The following is a 21,422-nucleotide window of genomic DNA, read 5'->3' as shown; positions in this document are numbered from 1 at the left end:
ATATCTGAAAATGTTTATTTCATTCGTATCTTTGTTTAAATTTGAGTGTTTATTTGTCTTTAATGATGCTTGAATTTTATATTAGTTAGGCTAGTTGTTTTTGCTATGGTATTTTTAAACCATAGGCAAAAGTTCCTTGTGTAAGTGATCTTTAGCCTGCTGATTTTTGTTCATGGGATTCAGTTACAATTAAATGTTTTGCAATAAGACTTAGAATAAATGTGAATGATATCCAAGTTTGTTTGTTTTTTTTTTACCTTATTTGAATCGAAATTAGGAATCTATATGCAGAATCGTAATTGTTAAAATTCAAACGACACCCAACCCTGTATTGTGCATTTTCCTTACCACTATTTTATTTATAGTTTAATCATTTTAATGGAACCGGAAAATTTCGAACGATTCACAACCCTAGAGATAATAAGGTGCAGCTAATTCAGACCTATTGCTGTACTGCTGCAGGCCTACAACGCTGAGCGATAGAGAAAAGTATAGATGCACCGATTGCAATTTTCTTGGCCGATTCAAATTACAATTTTTTTTGTAAGTGTGACCTGCCGATACCGCCGATTGCAATTTTCTTTCTAAGAACTATAATTGACAGTATACACAAACAAAAATGTACTTCAATGCAAATTTTTATTTTCATAAAAAAAAATAAGTAAAAAGTCAGTAATAAAATAAGAGTGGAGGCAAGCATCTAGACTACCGAGATTACATTGGGCACAGATGGGCGAATTAGAAAAACCCATTTTATATTTTCTATATGGTGTACTATGTATCTATCAGTACTATCTTATATTGAATAAGTTATAAGTTAGAATTATTAATCAAAGAGAACGTATTTTTTCAAGTTTGTGTCCACACATTAAGATTGTGGAAAAAGGATATATATCTGAATCCCATTTTACAGTAAGTAGGTATAACAAAATATCTGTACTTAGTATTAATTTATATCATTTAGATAACACTTTTTTTTGAGGGTGAGAGCGTTTTGATCTGAGTAACAAATGCAGAAGGTTGAAGCGTACTATAAATAATATTTACCTTATTCTCAATTACCTCCTTTATATGTAAATGCTGAATAAATTCTCCTTTAGGAATAGAATATTTAGATGTTAAATAGAAATCGGTATCTTTAAATGAAATAAATCTGTTATCAGAAAATAGATGATGAAGATGAGTTAGATCACGTTGACTCCATCTACAGAGATAAAGAGGTTTTCTGTTAAAATAAAAGTCAGGATTATACCAAATTGGATAATGTATACAAGGATCCATTGTATATTTAGTTATTGTCCACCCAGCTGTAAGAATTGTTTTAAAAAAATAATAATTTCTTCAACTATGTTTTTAATTGATGTTCCAATAAAAGGTAAATCATTTAATTTAATATTACAATCGTATTGTTCCAAATTAATCCATGCATCAAAATCTGAATGAATATGCAGATAAGACTTCATAAGAAATTGTAACTGATTTGCCAAATAATACATTAAAAATTGGAACATCTAAGCCCCCCCGTAACTAATTGCTTTGCAAAGTGGATAAACTAATACTAACTTTCTTGTTTTTCCAATAAGTCAGATATAATTGAATTTAGTGATTGAAACCATTTAGAAGGTGGCTCAAATGGAATCACTGAAAATAAGTAATTAATCTGAGAGAGAATTATGGTATTGTACTCCTGTTCAGAATTTTTGGTCGGAGGTTATAGAGAAATTGTACAATGTACTTGGGAATGAAATATCATTGTCTCCTTCAGTCTGTCTCGGAGACTGATGTTGCACCACATTATGTGAAAATTAGTTTCCATTGCTCTAATTTTAACTAAAAAGACTATTCTCCAATATTGGAAAACTAAGCAGTTTTTTCCCTCATTTGTTTGTCTGATTGCTTTGTTATTGTTTTTGTTTTGTTTGTATGTATTTTTGTGCATTGGAATAAAAAAAAGTTATAAAATAAACAAAAATCGCAAACAACAGCACAAATAAATGCAAAAGAATAAAGAGAGATCTGAAATAAACACGGCTTTGAGTTTTTCAGGTGGGTCTAACAGTAGTATTCATGTAAGAAATGCTACAGAAATTCAAGTAATCAAATGTAAAATAACACTGGATAGTCTTCATTGTAAAACAGAGAGTGATTTTCTTTGTCTTTTGTTCTTTGATTAACATGACTTTAAGAGTTTGCGCACACAACATGCGTTATCTTTCTCAACGCTTCCAAAGCTGACTGTGTTAACTGAATACTCGCCAAGAGGGGCATCTTGAAATAATTTTGTGTGTATTTGACCGTTTAAGTGCAGTAAGCCACTCATTTTGGTACTTGCGACTCACAAGCTGTTTGAGAGGCAGCTTTACATGCGAGACAAGTAAAATTATGCGCAATACAATCACTATTTAACTTGAGCGAATGAGACGAGTGAGTGAGATAAGGCGGGAGTGTGTCACTTCGCCGAGAATGAGAGAGCGAGAACGCATTTCTGACATTATTGCCAGTACCGCTGGCAACAAAATGTACCGGCTTGGAATCAGAAAGGCCTGAGACTGATGAGGAAAATCGGCTGATTCCAGTCCCTGGCCGGTCGATCGGTGCATCTCTACCGAAATGGACATGGATGAATTGAGAGGGTGAGAAAGGCAGACAAAGAAAATGAGAGAGAGCCGGAAGCCAAAGGGAACCACTGATGAAGATTTTTAAAGAATCTTGGATCTCCGTTGCATCCCTCTGTAACCACCCACATTTAATGTCCCTACCGTCTCTGCAGTGGCTTTATTTTTTGGGATGCAGCCTTTGCTAATAATGCTCACCGGGGGCATGCTTTATTGATTTTTGTCTCGACATGAATAACGGCACAACACTCCTCCATAATGGTGCAGAAATGCATTGGAAATATTACCTGCAGATTGTTAAGCGGTTCCATTTTCATGACGGGGCCGCTTGTGCTGAGAGGCAGACTGACATCAATGGTCTGATTGGGGCTCAGAGGAGTCAGAACCTGCAGAGGGCCAGCAGGGGCCATACCAAAACTACAGAAAAACAGAGAAACACAGTTAACGGTACACTACGTCTCCTTCTTCTAAAATGTTTTTTTTTTTTTTAAATCCTGACTTACTATGATAAGCATATTATAAGTGTTTATATTTTAGACCGGGCAGAATGGTTTTTGCGGTATGGTTTCTCACACGTGTTTATCATCATATCCGTAAATGATATCCCGACTTTGATGCGTGTATGATGTGGGAGTGGCATAATAAGCGAAAAAGGTCTTATGATATCGAACCTCCGTGGAATCACCCATTTAAAAAAAATAAAGAGAGACAAACAGAGGATAGTCTGCTGGCAAAAAGAGATTGCGACAGAGCTCATAATAAAACAAGGATCAACACTGGCTTGGCTTTTCAGAGATGGTGAGAAGATTTGAAATGTTGTAAAGGCGACGTGGAAATGGTGTTATAATTACTCAACAGGTTAATAAGGTATTTTATCATAACAGAATTCATTGTAAAGCATTATCTATTGTGAAGGGTCAGTTCATTATGGGTTGTTGTAGCGCTGTGCTGGAATTTATTTTCAAGGAAGTCTATCAATGGGTATAGCTAAAGTAACGTCTTCAGCTAGTCAGCCTTAGATCCCTTCCTTCTAAACTGGTTAAATCTCTAAAGCCTAGAAGTGAATATTTTATGATCAGTAGGATAATCTCTCCTTTTTTTTAGTAACGAGAAGGAACCATATTCATCCGCAGTGTCACGCAGAGCCAAAGCACAACCAAAACATTGTTCTTCTGCAAAATGCATCCAGTTTTGTTTTTTAACTACTAGAGGACCAAAGGTTACATAGTGTACTTTTAGACTAGTAATGCACCAAATTTAAATATTAAAAAATCTAAAATTAAAAAGTTATTTTGGCCAAAAACAATGTTTCCATAATTTAAATTTGTGTAAGTGGATAATTTAACTCTGTATGCACTAGTTGTAGTGAAATGAATTGACAATGGGTCACCTCTCAACATCTCAGCCAAACAAATTTTACATTTTGCTACTCTAGCATTAATTTTGGTCAGGGTGAAGTGAATACACACAGTTGACACGTTTACTTGTAGCTTATCTACGTTGTGTGCACAAAATAGACACTGACAGAGTCAAAATGCATAATCAGAGAAAGGCTAACAGTTTCAGTCAATAATTTCAGCCCTACAAAACTAATTTGGCAGATTATTTTGGGTTGCCAAAATTTTGGTGCATCACCAGTTAAGACAAAATCAATATTTAGTTCACGATTAAATTTTTCTTTCAAAGCATACAAAAAAATGTACAGATTGTGGATAAAACAAATGCTTACAGATGTACACTGACAGAGGGACCTTCCAGGAACATGAATATCAGACACTTAGTGGTGTATGCTTTCAACTTGGGAACTTAATCAACCACCAAGACACCTTAGCAACTGCATAGCAACATCATGCCTTGCAGCAGCCTAGCACTGTGGCAGTGAGATAGCAGCAGTCTAAAAAAATATACATTGCACTTGTAATATTTGAAAGATCGAAGTAGAATATATTACAATATTCTACATTCAGGCTTTATTAAACGAGAAGTAATTTTCTAGACAGAAGTCCTCAATCGATGTGAAAACCCATTAAAGTATCTTTAGAATATCAGCATGTCCTTGAATGATCCCACTGACAAACAGTATAAATGAACATGATGTTTTCCGGGCAGGACTCCAAACTGATTAAGAAACACAGAAGATACTGCAGAAAGAAAAGCAAAACCTTGAGGAGACCTCCAAAACAATCTCCATCCCAGTCTCACATTCTGCCAATGGACTCACCTGTTCCTGTTGAACTGAATGGCGAAGTCAGTCATGACGCTCATGGCTTTGTTGGTGAGAGACAGATCCATCTGAATGATCCCACCACGTCGGGCAAATGTCCCAGAAATCTCGAGCCCTTTAGCCTTCATTGCTGGTAACCACAGCTGAACCCACAGATAAACAGGTTAAGAGTGTGGGGGAAAGAGAGAGAGTTAGGGACACACACACAGGATGTCTGTGTTTTTGTTCGTCTCATTATCTGTGTACACATGCATCAGATGGGCATTTTTAGCCATTGCATTGCACCTTGCTGTTTTTTTAAGCATCTCCAAGAGATTTTTTAAGCCAATTTTCTTTTTAGATTAAAAAATGCCCAGCGTTCTGTTGGAATATGTCAAGCTATTATTGAACACCACAGCACATTTTGTGTGTACTAGGGCTGTGCAATTAATCGAATTTCGATTTCGATTTCGATTTTGCCTCCCAACGATCACCAAAATAGTACAATCGAGAAAAAACGATTATTTTGCCTTGCGTTCTGAATGAAACGCGCACGCGCACATCCCCTCCCGAACCCACAAATCTCTCTCAGGTCGTGAGTCTCGTGTGCATATCATCCGCTGGAATTTAAAAACTCGGCGCGAGTAAAGATGGCAGAAGGAGGGCAGTTACAGCTGAGTTTGGTGAGCAAAAAAGGCAAAACCAACTCCGTTGTCTGGGAACAGTTTGGCTTCGAGGAATCAGACGACGAGCAGAAACATGCTAAGATTTGCTAACGTTACATGGTAGTGGCTGCAACGCAAGGGAACACCACGAATTTGTTTAACCACTTGAAAATTAAACAGAGTGACCTATGACAATCTAATAAAGAAACAAAAACTGACGAGAGCAGGGGAGCCGTGTAAACGTCCTTTTTTTCCTTCATATTTTTCAAATAATTCTCTCTTTGTAAACTTTGTTCAATGCATGCGAGATTGCGAGTGCTGCCATATTTTCGAATATGACCAGTCGTTTTCACCGTCATCACGCGGGTTTAGTGCTTTAGGGTTTAGGTTTAGAATGAGAAGCCGCGCGCGCTGTGAGAAAATGTGTCTCTGTGCGTTCATCCGAGAGCGCGCACACGTCTCTCAGCGCGCAAATCATCTTGATGAGTATCTTAGCAGACATAGTCTGTATATGCCTTAAGTGAACTTTATACAGTCGATAAAGAAGACGCGAGGTCTTAAAGGGGCAGTAGCCTTAACTGCTGTCTGTTTAATGTCAAACAACAAAAGACAAGGACATCACTCACCGCTCTTGATTGAATAGCTTTTGTAAGTTTAATAGGATTAATCTTTAATTTATGCACTCAAATATGCAATGTTATTTTACATTTGATACATTTCTGTACCTGAAAACTAATGTTAGACGTACATGAAAAGCATAGCCGAACCATATTGTTGATCTTATTTATTTGTGGTTATCATTTTTACGTGAATACTTTTATACTTTGATTCGAATATATGTTATATTATTTATTTTAATAGTTCAAAAAGTACAACAAATGTTACAATTTCAATTGAATTGTTGAAAGGTGTATTTTTAATAAATACAACACATTCCCAAAGTCATGTGAAATAATCGTGTTACATAATCGTGATTTCAATATTGACCAAAATAATCGTGATTATGATTTTTTCCATAATCGAGCAGCCCTAGTGTGTACTCCGCCAAAAGTCTAGGAAATGCTGCCGCATTACAAAATTAACTTAAAGCAGGGAAACTGCTTATAAAAAGACTGTTGAAGTCAAAGTTATTGATTGAGAATATTGATTGATTTCATACTTACAGTTTTAGGAGCAATGTAGGCTCCTGTTGGCATGCCAACACCCCCACCAAGGTCAAAAAGGTCACCCAATCCACCTCCAACAGCAGGAGCACCGCCGAGAGCAGCAGGCATGGCTGCTGGGGCCGCCCCCAGACTGGCACCCATCTGAGCAAAGGGAGACAAGCATTTCAACCCATTCAACTTTTCTATCGTCAGGAAGAGAGACAAGCATGGAAATTAACTAAGAAAAAAGACATGGAGGAGAAATTGAACAGCTCCTTGATTAATGAAGGCAAACCCCTCTGTTGATGCTAATACTCCTCGGATGAAGCACATTCATCAAAGTCTGGCTGAACTTTGCTAAAACTCTTTGTCTGACTTACCGAAGGACTTCCGCCGATGTCTCCTCCCAGCTGGGAACACAGAGAAGACAAAAAGTCAAGAGTAAGGATCACTGAGCATGAAAGATGGTGATAATTATGAGGGGGTTGATGAACGGGGAACTAGCACAGTGGGTTGAAGTCAGTGAGCTGCTAAGGAAGCTGTGAGACATCTCAGAGACAGTTTCTGTACTCTTTTTACATTCTAATGACTGACTCATTAAACTACTCTGAATTAGGGCTGGGCGATATGATTATATTGAGGCGGCGATGTGAAGTGTCTATCAAAAACAACTTTACTATATATCTGTGTAACGCAGGACTGCTTAAAGTTTTTGACACAGAGTGATAAAGCAGTATGCATGAATGAGAAAATAAAGCGTGCCATGCATTATGTTAAAAGAGTTAAGTGCAATAAGCCATGAACAATTACTCACCCAAAGCTGTCAGTTGCAGTGTTTTTCATGGCTTATTACGCTTGAATGGTCAAATACACACAAAATTCAGTGGTCAATTTTGAGATTTTGGGCCAGTTTGCTGCCTTAACATGTAAGCTTTGATGTCAAAATAACATTACACATAACCAAGGTGGTTATTTCATTATATTTTGTCAACTTGCGCCTTTAGATTTCTACCCGAAATCATCAAAAATCGTTCTAACGCGAGCTCTGGAACCATTATACAGCTCTCAGTCTCATACACAGCGCTGTCTAATCCAAATATGGGCATTTCCTTTGTAGAACTAACCAACCGCGAAAGTTTGCAGCCGAAAACAACATCTGATTGGTCGATGTGAATTTCTCACTACGAGATATGCGCTGACGCTTCCTTGTGCTTTCCTCCACCTGAGAGAAAATGCAGACAAATGGCAAGGTCAGCTCATAAACGCGCACAGAAAAGACCAAGTAGCAAGAGCTAGTAAAAAGAAAGTAAGCAACAACAGATTAGACGATGAAACCCCGTCAGAATTAGATTCAAATAGTTATAGATGGACATATACAACAAACAGGGACAGTTCTTTTGCAGTTTTTGTGACTGTGTTTGTTAAGGTAGTTCTCTTCAGCTTAGGCTATTGCTATTAATAATTTATTCATTTCTCAATGTCCATGAGCTTTAAATATTATACACTACTGATATTAATGAACTAAATATATATGTTTTTTGTAGGTTGGGGGTTTCATAGGAATGTATGCAATTATACAATATAAAACTTTAAAGGCCGTTTTCTCAAAATGAGTTCTCACACTCAAGAGTCAGATATATCCATTTCAGTAGCACCTACAAGCACCAACTTTTCCAGTCTTATACTTAACTATATTCTGAAGGCTTTTACAGAGGGATTTGTGATATATCATTCTCCTCCATCATTACCCTGAGTTATAGGTCCTTTTACTTCAAAAAACATGGCGAAAATTGATTTTTTTTTAAGGCTATTGTCAGTATTCTCTAATTTACAGCACAAAATAAGATATCCAGAATCCCCTCTGTAAAAGCCCTCTCATCTAATATGTCAACAAATAGAATCAAGAATTTTAAACCTGGTCCTTTCCAATATCCAGATTTTGTGTTTGGAAATGTATGCAAATGAGTGTATATTTAAGTATATAAGGCCTCATTTGCATATTAAAAAATTAATTTACACAAAACTTGTAATACATTTTTTTCCTTATGTTTATGCCAGTAATAAACTGGAAGAGTTTCACAGTGATATCTTGTCATTTAAAAAAAATCATTTTTTTTCGCCTTAAGTAGACAAAGAATTCAGATGTTTGTCAATATACTGGATCGTGTATTAAGTCTTAGACAGCAGCAGGTATATTAGGTTGCTGTCACTATGTCCTTAAACATAGGAAAGACTAAAAAGAAAGAATAAAGAAAAGAGAGAGAATCACTCATTGCTCTTGATCGAGCAACATCTGTAACTTTAATAAGAATCAGTATTCTTATTTAATTCATACAGCAAAGACTATGCAGTGTTTTATTTTACATTTGATTATTACATTTCTGTTGTATTCCTTATTTGAATGCTACTGTTAAATAGACCTACTGTACCTGAAAAACTTAAAGCACTGTTGCTGTCATTGATGTATTGTATTTGTCCTATTGTTTATATTGTTAAATAGCTATATTGTAAAATATATCATTAGTGTGACAAAATGACTCGTATTGTGAAATATTGGTCATATCGCCCACCCCTACTTTGAACATGCATAAAATTTTGTACGTGCCTACTTGTGTGTGACTAAACCTACCACTACAAGCTCAAATACTGAAGTGGAAAGTGCTCTTAGGGTTCCTTCATACTGATCTGAGACTAGTTTATGTTGGGCAAAAGGGACTAGACTAAGATGAGTACAGAGGAACTTTTTAAAGATGAACTCAAAAGGTGAGAACACCCACACAGACCTCTCTCTCACAATAATCAGAAGATGGCAGGGGAGACTGCACCTCTGTCCTGTGGGAAACACCCGGCTGATAGAGGAATCAGAAATGGATGAAAGGTTTCCAATGGATTAAAGCAGAAAAAATGAGGGGAATGATGGTGGAGATTTATATAACTCTATAAACATCCATTAACTTTGCAGTCAACTCATAGAAAAGAAAAAATGGTTGCATCAAGTCCAAGATTTTTCATACAAGGTGTGTGGTGACAACACAAACAGTTCACAGCCATCTTGGAGTTATTTTACTAAAGCAGAAAAGTTGTTTTACAAAACAGCACATGGTTGGGGGTGTAAATGTAAATTAAGTAGCCCTCTGTGGGTGTGAAGAGTACATTGGTTACCCATACTAATACAGATCCCCAATGTAGACTAATGAAATGGCATAATATGAAAGTGTCTGCTTCCACTTTCACTTAGTTTAATTACCGTATCTGATTCATCGCCCATCTGCAAGTGTAGCGTAAGGATAAAAGAGAGAGGAACAAATAAAAAAGACAAAGAAGACCGGAAGGGAAATACAGACAAGGAAAGTTAACTCTAATTATGCAAGACCATCTGTGATTTCTCAACAGACACAATTACACTGGTTATGGGACTTTGGATGTGTGTTTTAGAGTGAGGGGGCTGATCTTGGATGAGAATCCACTTGGATGATCTCGACTTAGTAAAGTAAGCTCTGTAACCCGACAACAGCAACTCTAAATAAACGTCCTACAACACGTGCGAGCTGAACTGACAAACACATTACCGAAAGCCTGCATGCTTCTGTATACGCACAAACAGACTGTTAAAGGAACAGATGGGTATATTCATTCTAGTAATTACTCTGTTTTTTCTCTTAATTAATCTAATTTCACCATAAAGGGGTGATTATGTTTGGAGCAAAGCGAGAGGCGGTGTGAGATAAACATACCAGACTATCCAGACCTCCTCCCAGTAGGTCCATGGCTCCCATCTGCATTGAGGGCTGCACTGAAGGGACAGTGGCAGTGGGCGGAGCAAGATCCAGGTTTAGCAGGTCACCTAGGAGATCACCCTGTGATGGAATGACAGCGGATGGAGCTTCAGAAGGTCCAGACTGGCCAACATCAGAGCTCTCGGCACTCTCACCACTAAGAGAGAGAGAAATTAATAAACCATATTAAACAACAATAATACTTTTAATAAAAAAATTAAAAATTAAAGTGCATTAAAACGCATCTTAAAATAAAATAAAATACGTAAAATGTAAGAAAAATGAACTAGAACAAAAACGAAAACTAACTAACACTAAAAAAAATAGATTAAACCTAATTAGCGGTATTTAAAAAAAAACTCACACAATTACAAAAGCACATTAACCAAATTACTAAAAATTTAACTAAAATCAACATGAAAACTAAAAGTACACAAATAAAAGCGAATTCAAAATATTAAAAGTATCATAAAACAAAAATTACACGTGAACCTTTTATAGTTTTTCGAATATTTTAATATTGACATTGTGTGAATTTGTATCTCCATTATTTGTTTTAATGCTTGTGAAGCACTTTGAGTTGCATTTCTTGTATGAAGTGCTATACAAATGAATGTTTGCGGGGTTTTTTTAATATACATCGCATCTAACATACATGTTTGTGTGTGTGTGTGTGTGTTTGGTGTATACACATACACACATATATGTACATACACATATATGTATATACACATATACACACACAAACATATAATTAACTTGAAAACTAAAAATATGCAAAAGCTCATTCAAATAATGAATAAAACTATAATAAAATTAAAAAACACTGCAGAGACTCACGAGCCAGCACGAGGAGGAAGTCTCCTATGCTGAACGCCACGGCTGCCCTCCACAAAAGCGCTGGGGGGTTTATGGTAGACTGAGGCTAAAGTACCAATGTGGCAGATGAGCTCCTCCAGCAGGGTGGGCTCAATCAGGTCCGTCTCCTCTGAGATCAGAGGCTTCTCGGCCAGCACCACCTCTTTAGCAGCCACAGGGTCTGTAGATAACAGACGCCAGTAGATGTAGCCACGGTCACGCAGATCAGGGTTATCAGAATCCTGCAAAGTTAAAACAAGCAAAATTCAGGGAAAGTGAAACTGACCAATAGAAAACCTAGTGGAATCGTACGCTATTTATGATGTGTGAGTATATGTAAAGGAAGAGAAAATGAAGCAGTACAGGTGACTGTTCTTTTCAACAAAACCTCATCTGAAGGACAAAGTCTTATGTAAATAATGCAGAACTCCTTCTGAGCAACAATTCATCTGTGTGATAAGATCAAGTGGAGCACCAGCAGAGCAAAACAGCAGTGAGAGAATTAGATCTGGAGGCCATAAAATGGCACCTAGGATAAAGGACATTTTGTATTCTGACAGAACCCTGGCGGTGAGTACAGCCTGTGGCACTGAACCTCAAAGTTAATAATGACAAGATGCAATCTCAGATCCAAGTCTGAAGCACATGGCTTTTCTGAACATTAATGAGATCACATGCATGCTCCCTAGCTCTTACACACAAACATTAAACTATTCCAAGCAATCAATATTATTAAGTTTCAAAAGGTACATAAGGACTTTCCACGAAAGAGATTTCACGAAAAGACTCAAATCCGATTCACAAGCACTTGATTTAATTCTGATATCGTTTTCTTTGGCTACACATGAGGTCCAGTAAATCTACTCGAATTCGCTGTTGAAATATTAAATGATGGCTGCCACTTGAACTATGGCGACTACAAAGATTTGTCATGCCGGATTAAAACTGTATTTATGGTTTGAACTTTTTAGTTTGAAAGTCTCAGCTTCCAAAATCTGTAAGTTTTGTTTTATATTGAGATTAATAAAACACAAAGCGTATTGTGGTTATTGTATGGGAGTTGTGCTCAAATAAAATAATGTTTAATGAAGTTTTGGTCATGTATCAACACATTTTGGAATTCGTTTTTTGAAATCGATATTGGTATATTGATCAATGTTCCTACATACAGCATATCAAATATGGTAAACATAAGCTTGCTTGCTTGATGCGGCAAAAAAACATTTTTCTGGTTTGCGTGGAAGCTCCAACATGCTTGCTTGATGCGCAAGAACAAACTTAATTGGTTCTTGCTCAAGCAAGCACATCTGAGCAGCATAAGTCTAAAAATGAATAGATATGCAGCACTCCGTAACACTGAAACCATCAGCGCTCGAACTGTTTACATTGCAATGTGACAATTATGTACATATGCATGCATATAATATATTAAGACAGAAGCAGATTATGTAGTCTAACAGAGGCACAGAAGGACACTAATCCTAAATCTAAATTTATAATCATCTTTTGTTTCCTGTGAATTTGACATTCATTTGAGACATGTTTACTAATGAGAAGTCATGTTTTCTGGTTTGATTATCCTCTTATTGTCTGCCTGTGGTTACAAAAAGCAATTACTATGAAAGCTTGTTTCCGCCACAGAATAAAACAAATTAAAAGATAATTGCGACTTCTTATCTTACAATTCTGACTTATATCTCGCGATTGTGAGTTTATAAATCATGCAATTGTGAGTCGCAATTAACTTTTTAATTTTTTATTCTGTGGTGGAAACAAGCTTCCATAAATTACAGCATTTTGTTAAAAAAGAATAAATACGTCAGGGTGTTGAGTAACAACTTTGAATATCTTGTTTTCTTTGGAGTGATTCAGCAAGCCAAACAGCCTTGCTTTTGAGATGTGCAGTTTGAGGATGGCAACACCTCTAGAGAATGCCCTTGAAGGTGTGAGCAAGTATAGGTGCAGTGTCATTTTCTCACTGAAACGTGTGCTTTGTAGTGTTGTCACAATACTAGAAGTTTCAACTTCGATACGATTCCAAGAAAAATATCAATATTCGATAGTTTTCCCACGGGGAAAACTGCCATAAAGATAATTTGTTATTATCACAGGCTTTATTTTAATTACTGAACTAAATTTACAAAAACAATACAAGTAAACATTCAGTAATAAAATAATAACATAAAACAAAGTGCAAATTAATACAATAAAATAAAGAGACAAATTAAATAAACACAGATTTAAGTTTTTCAGCTGTTTGAGAGGCAGCTGTGCTTTTGGTGTGAGTGTAAAACCTGCAGGAATTATTCAATCGGAGCGTATGACACGAGTGAGTGAAAGGAGGCGGGTGTGTGTCAATTCACAGTTGGAGATATTTCAGTATCAGTACGTATCGAAATATCAATATTTTTGACAACACTAGTGCTGTTAGGTGTTAGTGTTAGTGTGGATATCTCACCTGTGTGGCGAGACTGAGCACTTGTTGCACCAGCTCCTGGGTCTCAGTGGGTTTCTTCAAGAACAACTTCACAATAGCTGTCAGTAACTGCAGCTGCACCTGAAAGAGAAGCGTGAAAAAAAAAATTAACACAAGAGACTAATCCTGCAACACTACCTTCCAAGAGACAGTTCATGCAAGTTCATTACAGTATTTACTAGAGTATTATGGTATGATTGTTATACTAAAATTTTAGCAATTCTAAACACCGATTTTGATACCAAAGCAAAAAAATATTCCTATTCCTCTGTCAATTTTTCCTTTATGCTCATGGACGAACCTTAAAGGAACACTCCACTTTTTTGAAAATAGGCTAATTTTCCAATTCCCCTAGAGTTAAACAGTTGAGTTTTACCGTTTTCAAATCCATTCAGCTGATCTCCGGATCTGGCGGTAGCACTTTTAGCATAGCTTAGCATAGATCATTGAATCTGATTAGACCGTTAGCATCTCGCTCAAAAATGATTTTTCCTATTTAAAACTTGACTCTTCTGTAGTTACATCATGTACTAAGACCGACGGAACAAAATCGCAACTTTTCTTTTTCCGAAACTCTTTGGTCATTTTTGAGCGAGATGCTAACGGCCTAATCAGATTCAATGATCTATGCTAAGCTATGCTAAAAGTGTTACCGCCAGACCCGGAGATCGGCTGAATTTCTTCAAAAACAGTAAAACTCAACTGTTTAACTCTAGGGGAGTTGCAACATGAGCCTATTTTCAAAAATAGTGGAGTGTTCCTTAAAGGGTTAGTTCACCCAAAAATGAAAATTCTGTCATTAATTACTCACCCTCCAAACCCATAAGACCTTCGTTCATCTTTGGAATGAAGATATTTTTTATGAAATCAGAGAGCTCTCTGAACCAGCCATAGGCAGCAACGTCATTGCAACTTGGTAGTAAAGACATGGACTATTTTAAAGTCCCAGTGAACCGGAAGTTTAACTGATTTTTTTTCAGTGCTGTGACGTATTTCCAAGTGAAACGGAATATTGAATAGAGGGCAGGGTTTTACTTCAGCACTCCTCCTCTCCATCTCTCGCTCATAGCAGACTAACAGTTGGAGGAGAGTGGTTAAGGATATTCAAACCCAATCCGTCAAACTGCCGTCATCGGAAAGGGAACGCCATTCCAGACCGGAAGTTACTTTTCAGATTTTGATTAAAGATTACTATGGCAAACCATTTTTTTCTGTGTATTAACTTGCACAGATGAATTGTTCACCCTAATGGTGCGTTCACACCGTACGCGATTTGCGCGATTCGCGCGAGTGATTTACATGTTAAGTCAATGCAGAGATGCGAAATGGCATTCTGCGGCGAGATTCGCGCGATTGAGGCGGCGCGAATGACGCAAATTGAGCGTTTTGATCGCGCAAATCGCACGAATCTGAACTTTGGCGGATATTTCGCGCCGCGTTAACCAATCAGGAGCTTGCTCTAGTAGTGTCAACAATGAGGAGAAAATCGGAATATTAATATCTGGTTCAGACAATATGATTATCACTGTGATAACATTAAATGACATGAAACACAACCCAGTCTCTTTTTGTTAAATGCAAGTTTATGTATGATCAATAATACAAGTATAAGTAAAAGGTATAATAAGCACATGAAATAAAGCAAACAATTCACTCAAACATTCAAAGTCAGTGCTAGTAGGCTAACGTTACAACTGTAGCGTACAGTTATAGCCTAAAAATAAAAAAAGTTATGAAACTTCACTTTGCCCTCAGCCTAAACGATTTGCCAGGGAACAAATTATAGATCCATGAGACCAAAGATCGGCTGTTACAAGACGAATTATAGCTCGAGACACACCACAGAGACATCAGAGCCAGCAGCAGCCGGCAGAAGGACTGGCTGAGGAAAGGTTGCCCTCGCCGGCGTTGACAAGCGCTGACCGCCGCTGATCCGCTGGAGCTCACAACTCCGAAAACGCCAGATAAAATGTTCAAATAGGCACGCTTTATATAAATAAACCACAGATTTGAGCTTTAAACAACTACATTATCGACTGGAAAAGTCTTAAAACTACGTTTTGTCACACATTAACAGTAGATTTTAACAAAAAAAGACATGTAAACACAGCCCATGTCAGCCATTTCTCAAGAGACGAGCCGGCTGGCAGAAGCCCCTCCCATGACGCGAATTCGCGTCTGTTGTGCAGTGAATGTCACACGCGATTCGCGCGAATGAAGCGAGTAAACTCAAAATGTTCATGCGTCCACCTTTGCGCGATTAGCGCAAATTATTCGTGCGAATCGCGTCCGGTGTGAACGCCACATAAGACCTGTAATGTGTGCTAACAAAGTAAATAAGATCGATTTTGATTTCATGAGGACTTTAATGATGTGACTCCAGTGGTCCAACCTTAATTTTATGAAGCGATGAGAATACTTTTTGTGTGCAAAAAACAAAAATAACGGCTTTATTCAACAATTTCTTCACATCTGTGTCATTCTCCTATGCTGTTGACGTAGTGTAAACAGTGCAGCGCTTCCGAGTTATCTTGTTTTTTTGCGCACAAAAAGTATTCTCGTCGCTTCATAAAATTAAGGTTGAACCACTGGAGTCAACTGGACTATTTTAACGATGTCTTTACCACCTTTTTGGGCCTTGATAGTTGCACTGACGTTGCTGCCTATGGCTGGTTCAGAGAGCTCTCGGATTTCATCAAAAATATCTTCATTTGTGTTCCGAAGATGAGGTTTGGAACAACATGAGGGTGAGTAATTAATGACAGAATTTTTTTTTTTCCCTTTAAATAAGTGCTCGCCTATGACATAAGTAGCAGCTGTTTTTGGTGCTCTATTAAGCAGACTTGTGATATGCAAGCATTGTATTAATAAAGCAATTTGAAAGGTACTTCACCTGTGTGCTCTCATCATGGAAGCCTTCGAGGAAGCTCTCCAGCAGCTCATCGGCGTTGTCAATCCTCTCTGCATACTCCCCCACAATCCAGATCATGGCTGCCCGGGCCTCAGGCTCATCCAGAGAGTCGAGGTTCTCACACAGGGTGGCAATCACGCTCTCGTACCTAACAGCACAACAAAGAAGAAAGCCACAATGAAGCTGCAAAAAGAGCCAAATGACAGTGTGGAGGCTGGGTTCAGTGAATCTTTATTAAATGTTTCTTCAACACATCCGAGTATGAAAGGCAGGGCTAAACAGATGCTGTGCCAGGACAATGAACCTCTAACATCTGAATAACAAAGTCAAACATAAATAGGATGCAGCTTTGTGAGAGAAAAGACAGAAACAGCTTCATTGGCAAATGGGTCAGGGACAGGGGAAATTGTACAATAAACAAAAGAAAAACCTACTTGTTGGGGTACTTGCGGAAGATGTCCTTGATGACCACAATGGCTTCCTGCACCACATAATTGACCTTGGTCTGAATGAGGTCAAGCAGCGTGCTGACACAACGCTCAGCTGATTGCTGTAACGAAGACAGTAGAGACAGAAAGACAGATCAGCTGATCTGCATAAATGGGATCGTCCAGAAATCCGTTAACCATATAAGCAATTGGCTTTTGTTTAACATCAGGTTGAAATTAACTAAGTTAATAATAATAATAATAATAATGTTATCCTAATCAGGGTTAGGCCAGCTCACCTCTACTTTAATTGCGCAGCGGCCAATGGCTCGTACAGCTTTACGCACAAAGTCTACGTCCACTTCAGTGGCATATTCCTTCAGCTCAGCCAGCACCTACACAACCCAAACACACATCAATTTAGCAGACTCTCAGAAGCACAAATGTCAAATGTTGATGTGACACAGTGAGCTCCAAAAGTGAGTGATGTTGACACAGGATAAAATTTTTTTTTTTGGAAATGACAGTTTTAGGATTTCAAAAAAAGAAAAAAGAATATATATATAAAAACTAAACTACCAACAACAAAATAAAAGTGATAAAGAACATTGGTCACACTATAGATTAGGGTCCAATTCTCACTATTAACTAACTATTAACTATTTGCATCAATAAACTGCTTATTAATAGTGTGTGTATTATATATATATATATATATATATGTGTGTGTGTGTATGTATGTATGTGTATATATATATTTTTGTAGTAAGGTAGTTGTTAAATTTAGGTATTGGGTAGGATTAAGGGATGTAGAATAAGGCATTAATATGTGCTTTATAATTACTAATAAACAGCCAATATCCTAGTAATATGCAAACTAATAAGCAACTACTTAATAGTAAGAACTGGACCCTAAATTAAAGTGTTACCAGAACATTATATAGATTGTAAAAAATTGTTTTTAAATAAAAACCTAAACAATTATACCCTATAAAAGGTTCTTTAATTGTCCATCTTACAAAAGTTTTTTCTGATAAAAAAACAGTCTGACGAAATGTGCATTTTAAAGTTAAAGTACTGCTATCATTGAAGCAAAAAGGTAATATTTCACTCAAATTATGTTGATAATATAAGTTGTGTTTGGGTGGTGTAAATGAAAAATGTATGAACATAAAGGATTAGGCAGAGGTCATGTTTCACATTAGTGAAGTGTAGGGGTGTGGGTGTGCGTTTCACTCACCTGAGCAATGTTGGCCTGAGATGCAAGGCGGATCATGATATCCAGCTTCTCCAGCTTGACATAGATCGGGTCATTATATTTCACGAAGAATACCTTCATCTCATGCTTTAGAATTTCAGGGCTGGTAGAAACACATAAAAACATTATATAAAATAAAATATTTGTGAATTTAACTTTTTAAATCCCCAAACCTTCATCACTTCGTATAAACACATTTATTTTCCTCTGCTTTGCACCTACCGTTTCTGTACAATGAGGTTAATGTTCCTCAGGGCAACATACTGCAGTTCAGGTTCAGCTGAGAGCAGAGTGACCAAGGGAGGAGCAAGTTTCTTCAGTAGAGTGCCATAATAGTCTAGATCTTTAGGAAGCATCTCCATGAACTTCATCAGAACCTTCACGGCAGACAGCACCACGGCAGAGTTAGCGTGGGACAACCGTGGAGTTACACGCTCGCAGATACTGTGTGAAGAGAGTGAAAAACATGCTTCAGACTAAAATCAAATCTATAAGGGCAAATACATATTGGGTAGTTTCAGTTTCCTGAAATAAGGCTGGTAAAAAAAATACAGATTTTCCAATTAATTACAATCTACATTTGAACAATCCCATATTGATTCCTAAAATCCCTAACCAAATCAACACTGATTCAATTCTGACTCTGATTCAATTTGGGTAATCAATGCCAATAACAAGCGCTAAACTGGATTAGCTTTATTAGTGAAGCTAGTGTCTATGTATTATGTAGACTTCATTAGAGAAAACATTTAGAGTCCACCACACAGGAGTGATGAAATAACATTGCCCTCTGACCTCTGTGACTCGCGGTCATCACGGGGCGTGTAGTTGGCCAGGCAGTCGAGGATGAAAATCTGGCCCCACTCAGTGCATTCATTAAGGGCTGTCAGGAGCTTATTAATAGTCTGAGGGTTCAGGTCCAGAAGGTTGCTGTTAGGATGAGACTCTGCTATCTCGGACAGAGCCGCTACTGCATTTGCTACCACCTAATGGAGAAAAAAAGAAACAAAAGGCATTAAACTCAATACAGTGGTAGTGTGTGTCTCGAGTTTCGCACAACAAAAGCATGTAATTACACACCATGGAGACTAAGAGAGAGCTAAATGGCACTGGCAAGTAGGGATGTGCATGAGTACTCAGACATGACAGGGACGATCGATCATGAAAATGATTATCGCTGTGACTTTAAAAAGTTATCCTTTCCTTTTTATCTTATGGGTTATTGTGGCATTTTGGGCGGTACCTAAGGCCTGATTGGTTAGCGTTAGGACAGCATGCAATCCAGACTGAGGAAATAAAGGAAAACTATGGATTTGAACTATAGATCACTTTGATCATGAAAATACAGTTAAGTGCAAGATGTGCAAAGCCAATCTACCATAAACATAACATTACCAGCAGCCATATCACCCTGTAGACCAAGACTGGTTTCCCACTGAAGCTAAGCAGGACTGAGCCTGGTCAGTACCTGGATCGGAGATCAACTGGGAAAACTAGGTTGTTGCTGGTAGAGGTGTTAGTGAAGCCAGCAGGGGGTGCTCACCCTGTGGTCTGTGTGGGTCCTAACACCCCAGTATAGTGATGGGGACACTATACTGTAACAAGCACCGTCCTTCGGATGAGACGTTAAATCGAGGTCCTGACTCTCTGTGGTCATTAAAAATCCCAGGATGTCCTTTGATAAAGAGTAGGGGTGTAACCCCGGCATCCTGGCCAAATTTGCCCATTGGCCTCTGTCCATCATGGCCTCCTAATCATCCCCATATACAAGTGGCTTTATCACTCGGTCTCCTCTCCACCAATCAGCTGGTGTGTGGTGAGCGTTCTGGCGCAATATAAAGGTGGATGCTGCACATTGGTGGTGGGTGAGGAGATTCCACCCTTCTATGTAAAGCGCTTTGAGTGCCTAGAAAAGCGCTATATAAAATGTAACAAATTATTATTATATAATGAGAAAATGACTGTTATAGAATGTTGTGAATTCTTTGTGTATCAGTGTTATTTTTATGGGAAGAGCGCAACCACAACGGGAGTTACACATTCAGACAAGTACGGTCAAGTTTCCCTATGTATTCGCGTCCTTCTGAGCAGATGTAATTCGTAATGATACCTTTATGTTGTATAAATCTGATTAATCTCATATAGGATGCGTTTGGTTGAGTTTATTAATCCACTAGCAAAGTGCTTCAGTTTACCGGTGTTCATTCACTCTTCATTGTCTGGTCAAACGGCAATGCCCGACATTATAGACTATGATTGTGTTATTTTGAGAAGAACCAATGAGGTTTGTTCTCGCAAGTCAAGCAGGTTCGGTTGCGCTTGCTTGTGTTCGCTGATCAATGTTTATATGTGAATAAAAGCCTTAATTAAATCTGTTTATCACAAAGCGATCGAGTCTCTTCAGAAAATTTGGACTAAACCACTCAATTCATATGGATTAGTTTTATCATCTCTATGAACTTTTTGAAGCATCAAAGTGGTAGTTTGTCAATGGAGAGTACAGAAAGCTCTCAGATTTCATCAGAGATCTTCATTTGTGTTCATAAGATGAATGAAAGTCTTACGGTTTTAGAACGACATGAGGTTGAGAAATTAAAGGATTAGTTCACCCCAAAATGAACATTTCCTGATCATTTACTCACCCCCATCTCATCCAAGATGTTCATGTCATTCTTTCTTCAGTCGAAAAGAAATTAAGTATTTTGAAGAAAACGTTCCAGGGTTTTTCATCATATAATAGTTTTCAATTGCAACCAAAATGCTGAAGGTCCAAATCAGTGCAGTTTCAAAGGGCTTCGATGGATTCCAGATGAGGAATTGGGTCTTATCTAGTGAAACGAACGGTTATTTTAAAAAAATCTTTTTTTAAATGAATATACTTTTTAACCTAAATTGTTCATCTTGTGCAGCTCTGCAAGGTGCTAAGGATGACCTAATCACGTCGGAACGGTCACGCTAGACGTAGGCAGAAGTACCGCCCACGTGTTTACGAAGCGCTCGTGTGAAGACGAATATAAACGCCCTTTAACAAAAACACTCAATTTTCAACTTCAAAATTAGGGATACTCTATTTTTTATTTGTAATAA

At 37.6% G+C, this 21,422-nt stretch overlaps 1 protein-coding gene across 10 annotated transcripts in view; it reads right to left on the bottom strand.

Annotated features, from left to right (window-relative positions):
- ap1b1 (adaptor related protein complex 1 subunit beta 1) overlaps positions 1–21,422 on the bottom strand; it is a 52,146-nt gene that overhangs the window by 22,491 nt on the left and 8,233 nt on the right. For 3 of the 10 annotated variants that reach the window (XM_079816336.1, XM_079816334.1, XM_079816337.1), the window contains exons 6-20: positions 19,131–19,321; positions 18,558–18,779; positions 18,318–18,438; positions 17,377–17,472; positions 17,084–17,199; positions 16,632–16,797; positions 13,721–13,819; positions 11,245–11,504; positions 10,363–10,561; positions 9,876–9,896; positions 9,412–9,477; positions 7,009–7,038; positions 6,647–6,790; positions 4,837–4,982; positions 2,903–3,032 (exon numbers count right to left, since the gene is read on the bottom strand). In XM_079816336.1, the coding sequence (XP_079672462.1) occupies positions 2,903–3,032; positions 4,837–4,982; positions 6,647–6,790; positions 7,009–7,038; positions 9,412–9,477; positions 9,876–9,896; positions 10,363–10,561; positions 11,245–11,504; positions 13,721–13,819; positions 16,632–16,797; positions 17,084–17,199; positions 17,377–17,472; positions 18,318–18,438; positions 18,558–18,779; positions 19,131–19,321 (2,007 nt within the window). The remainder of the gene's footprint in view (positions 1–2,902; positions 3,033–4,836; positions 4,983–6,646; positions 6,791–7,008; positions 7,039–9,411; positions 9,478–9,875; positions 9,897–10,362; positions 10,562–11,244; positions 11,505–13,720; positions 13,820–16,631; positions 16,798–17,083; positions 17,200–17,376; positions 17,473–18,317; positions 18,439–18,557; positions 18,780–19,130; positions 19,322–21,422) is intronic. The other 7 variants (XM_079816341.1, XM_079816342.1, XM_079816338.1 and 4 more) reach the window with 3 other exon arrangements.

The sequence above is a fragment of the Gobio gobio genome (genome assembly GCF_949357685.1).
Source record: "Gobio gobio genome assembly, chromosome: 4".
Taxonomy (NCBI): Eukaryota; Metazoa; Chordata; class Actinopteri; order Cypriniformes; family Gobionidae; genus Gobio; species Gobio gobio.
The sequence above is the reverse complement of the archived record's forward strand: the minus strand, read 5'-3'. Positions and strand labels throughout refer to the sequence as shown.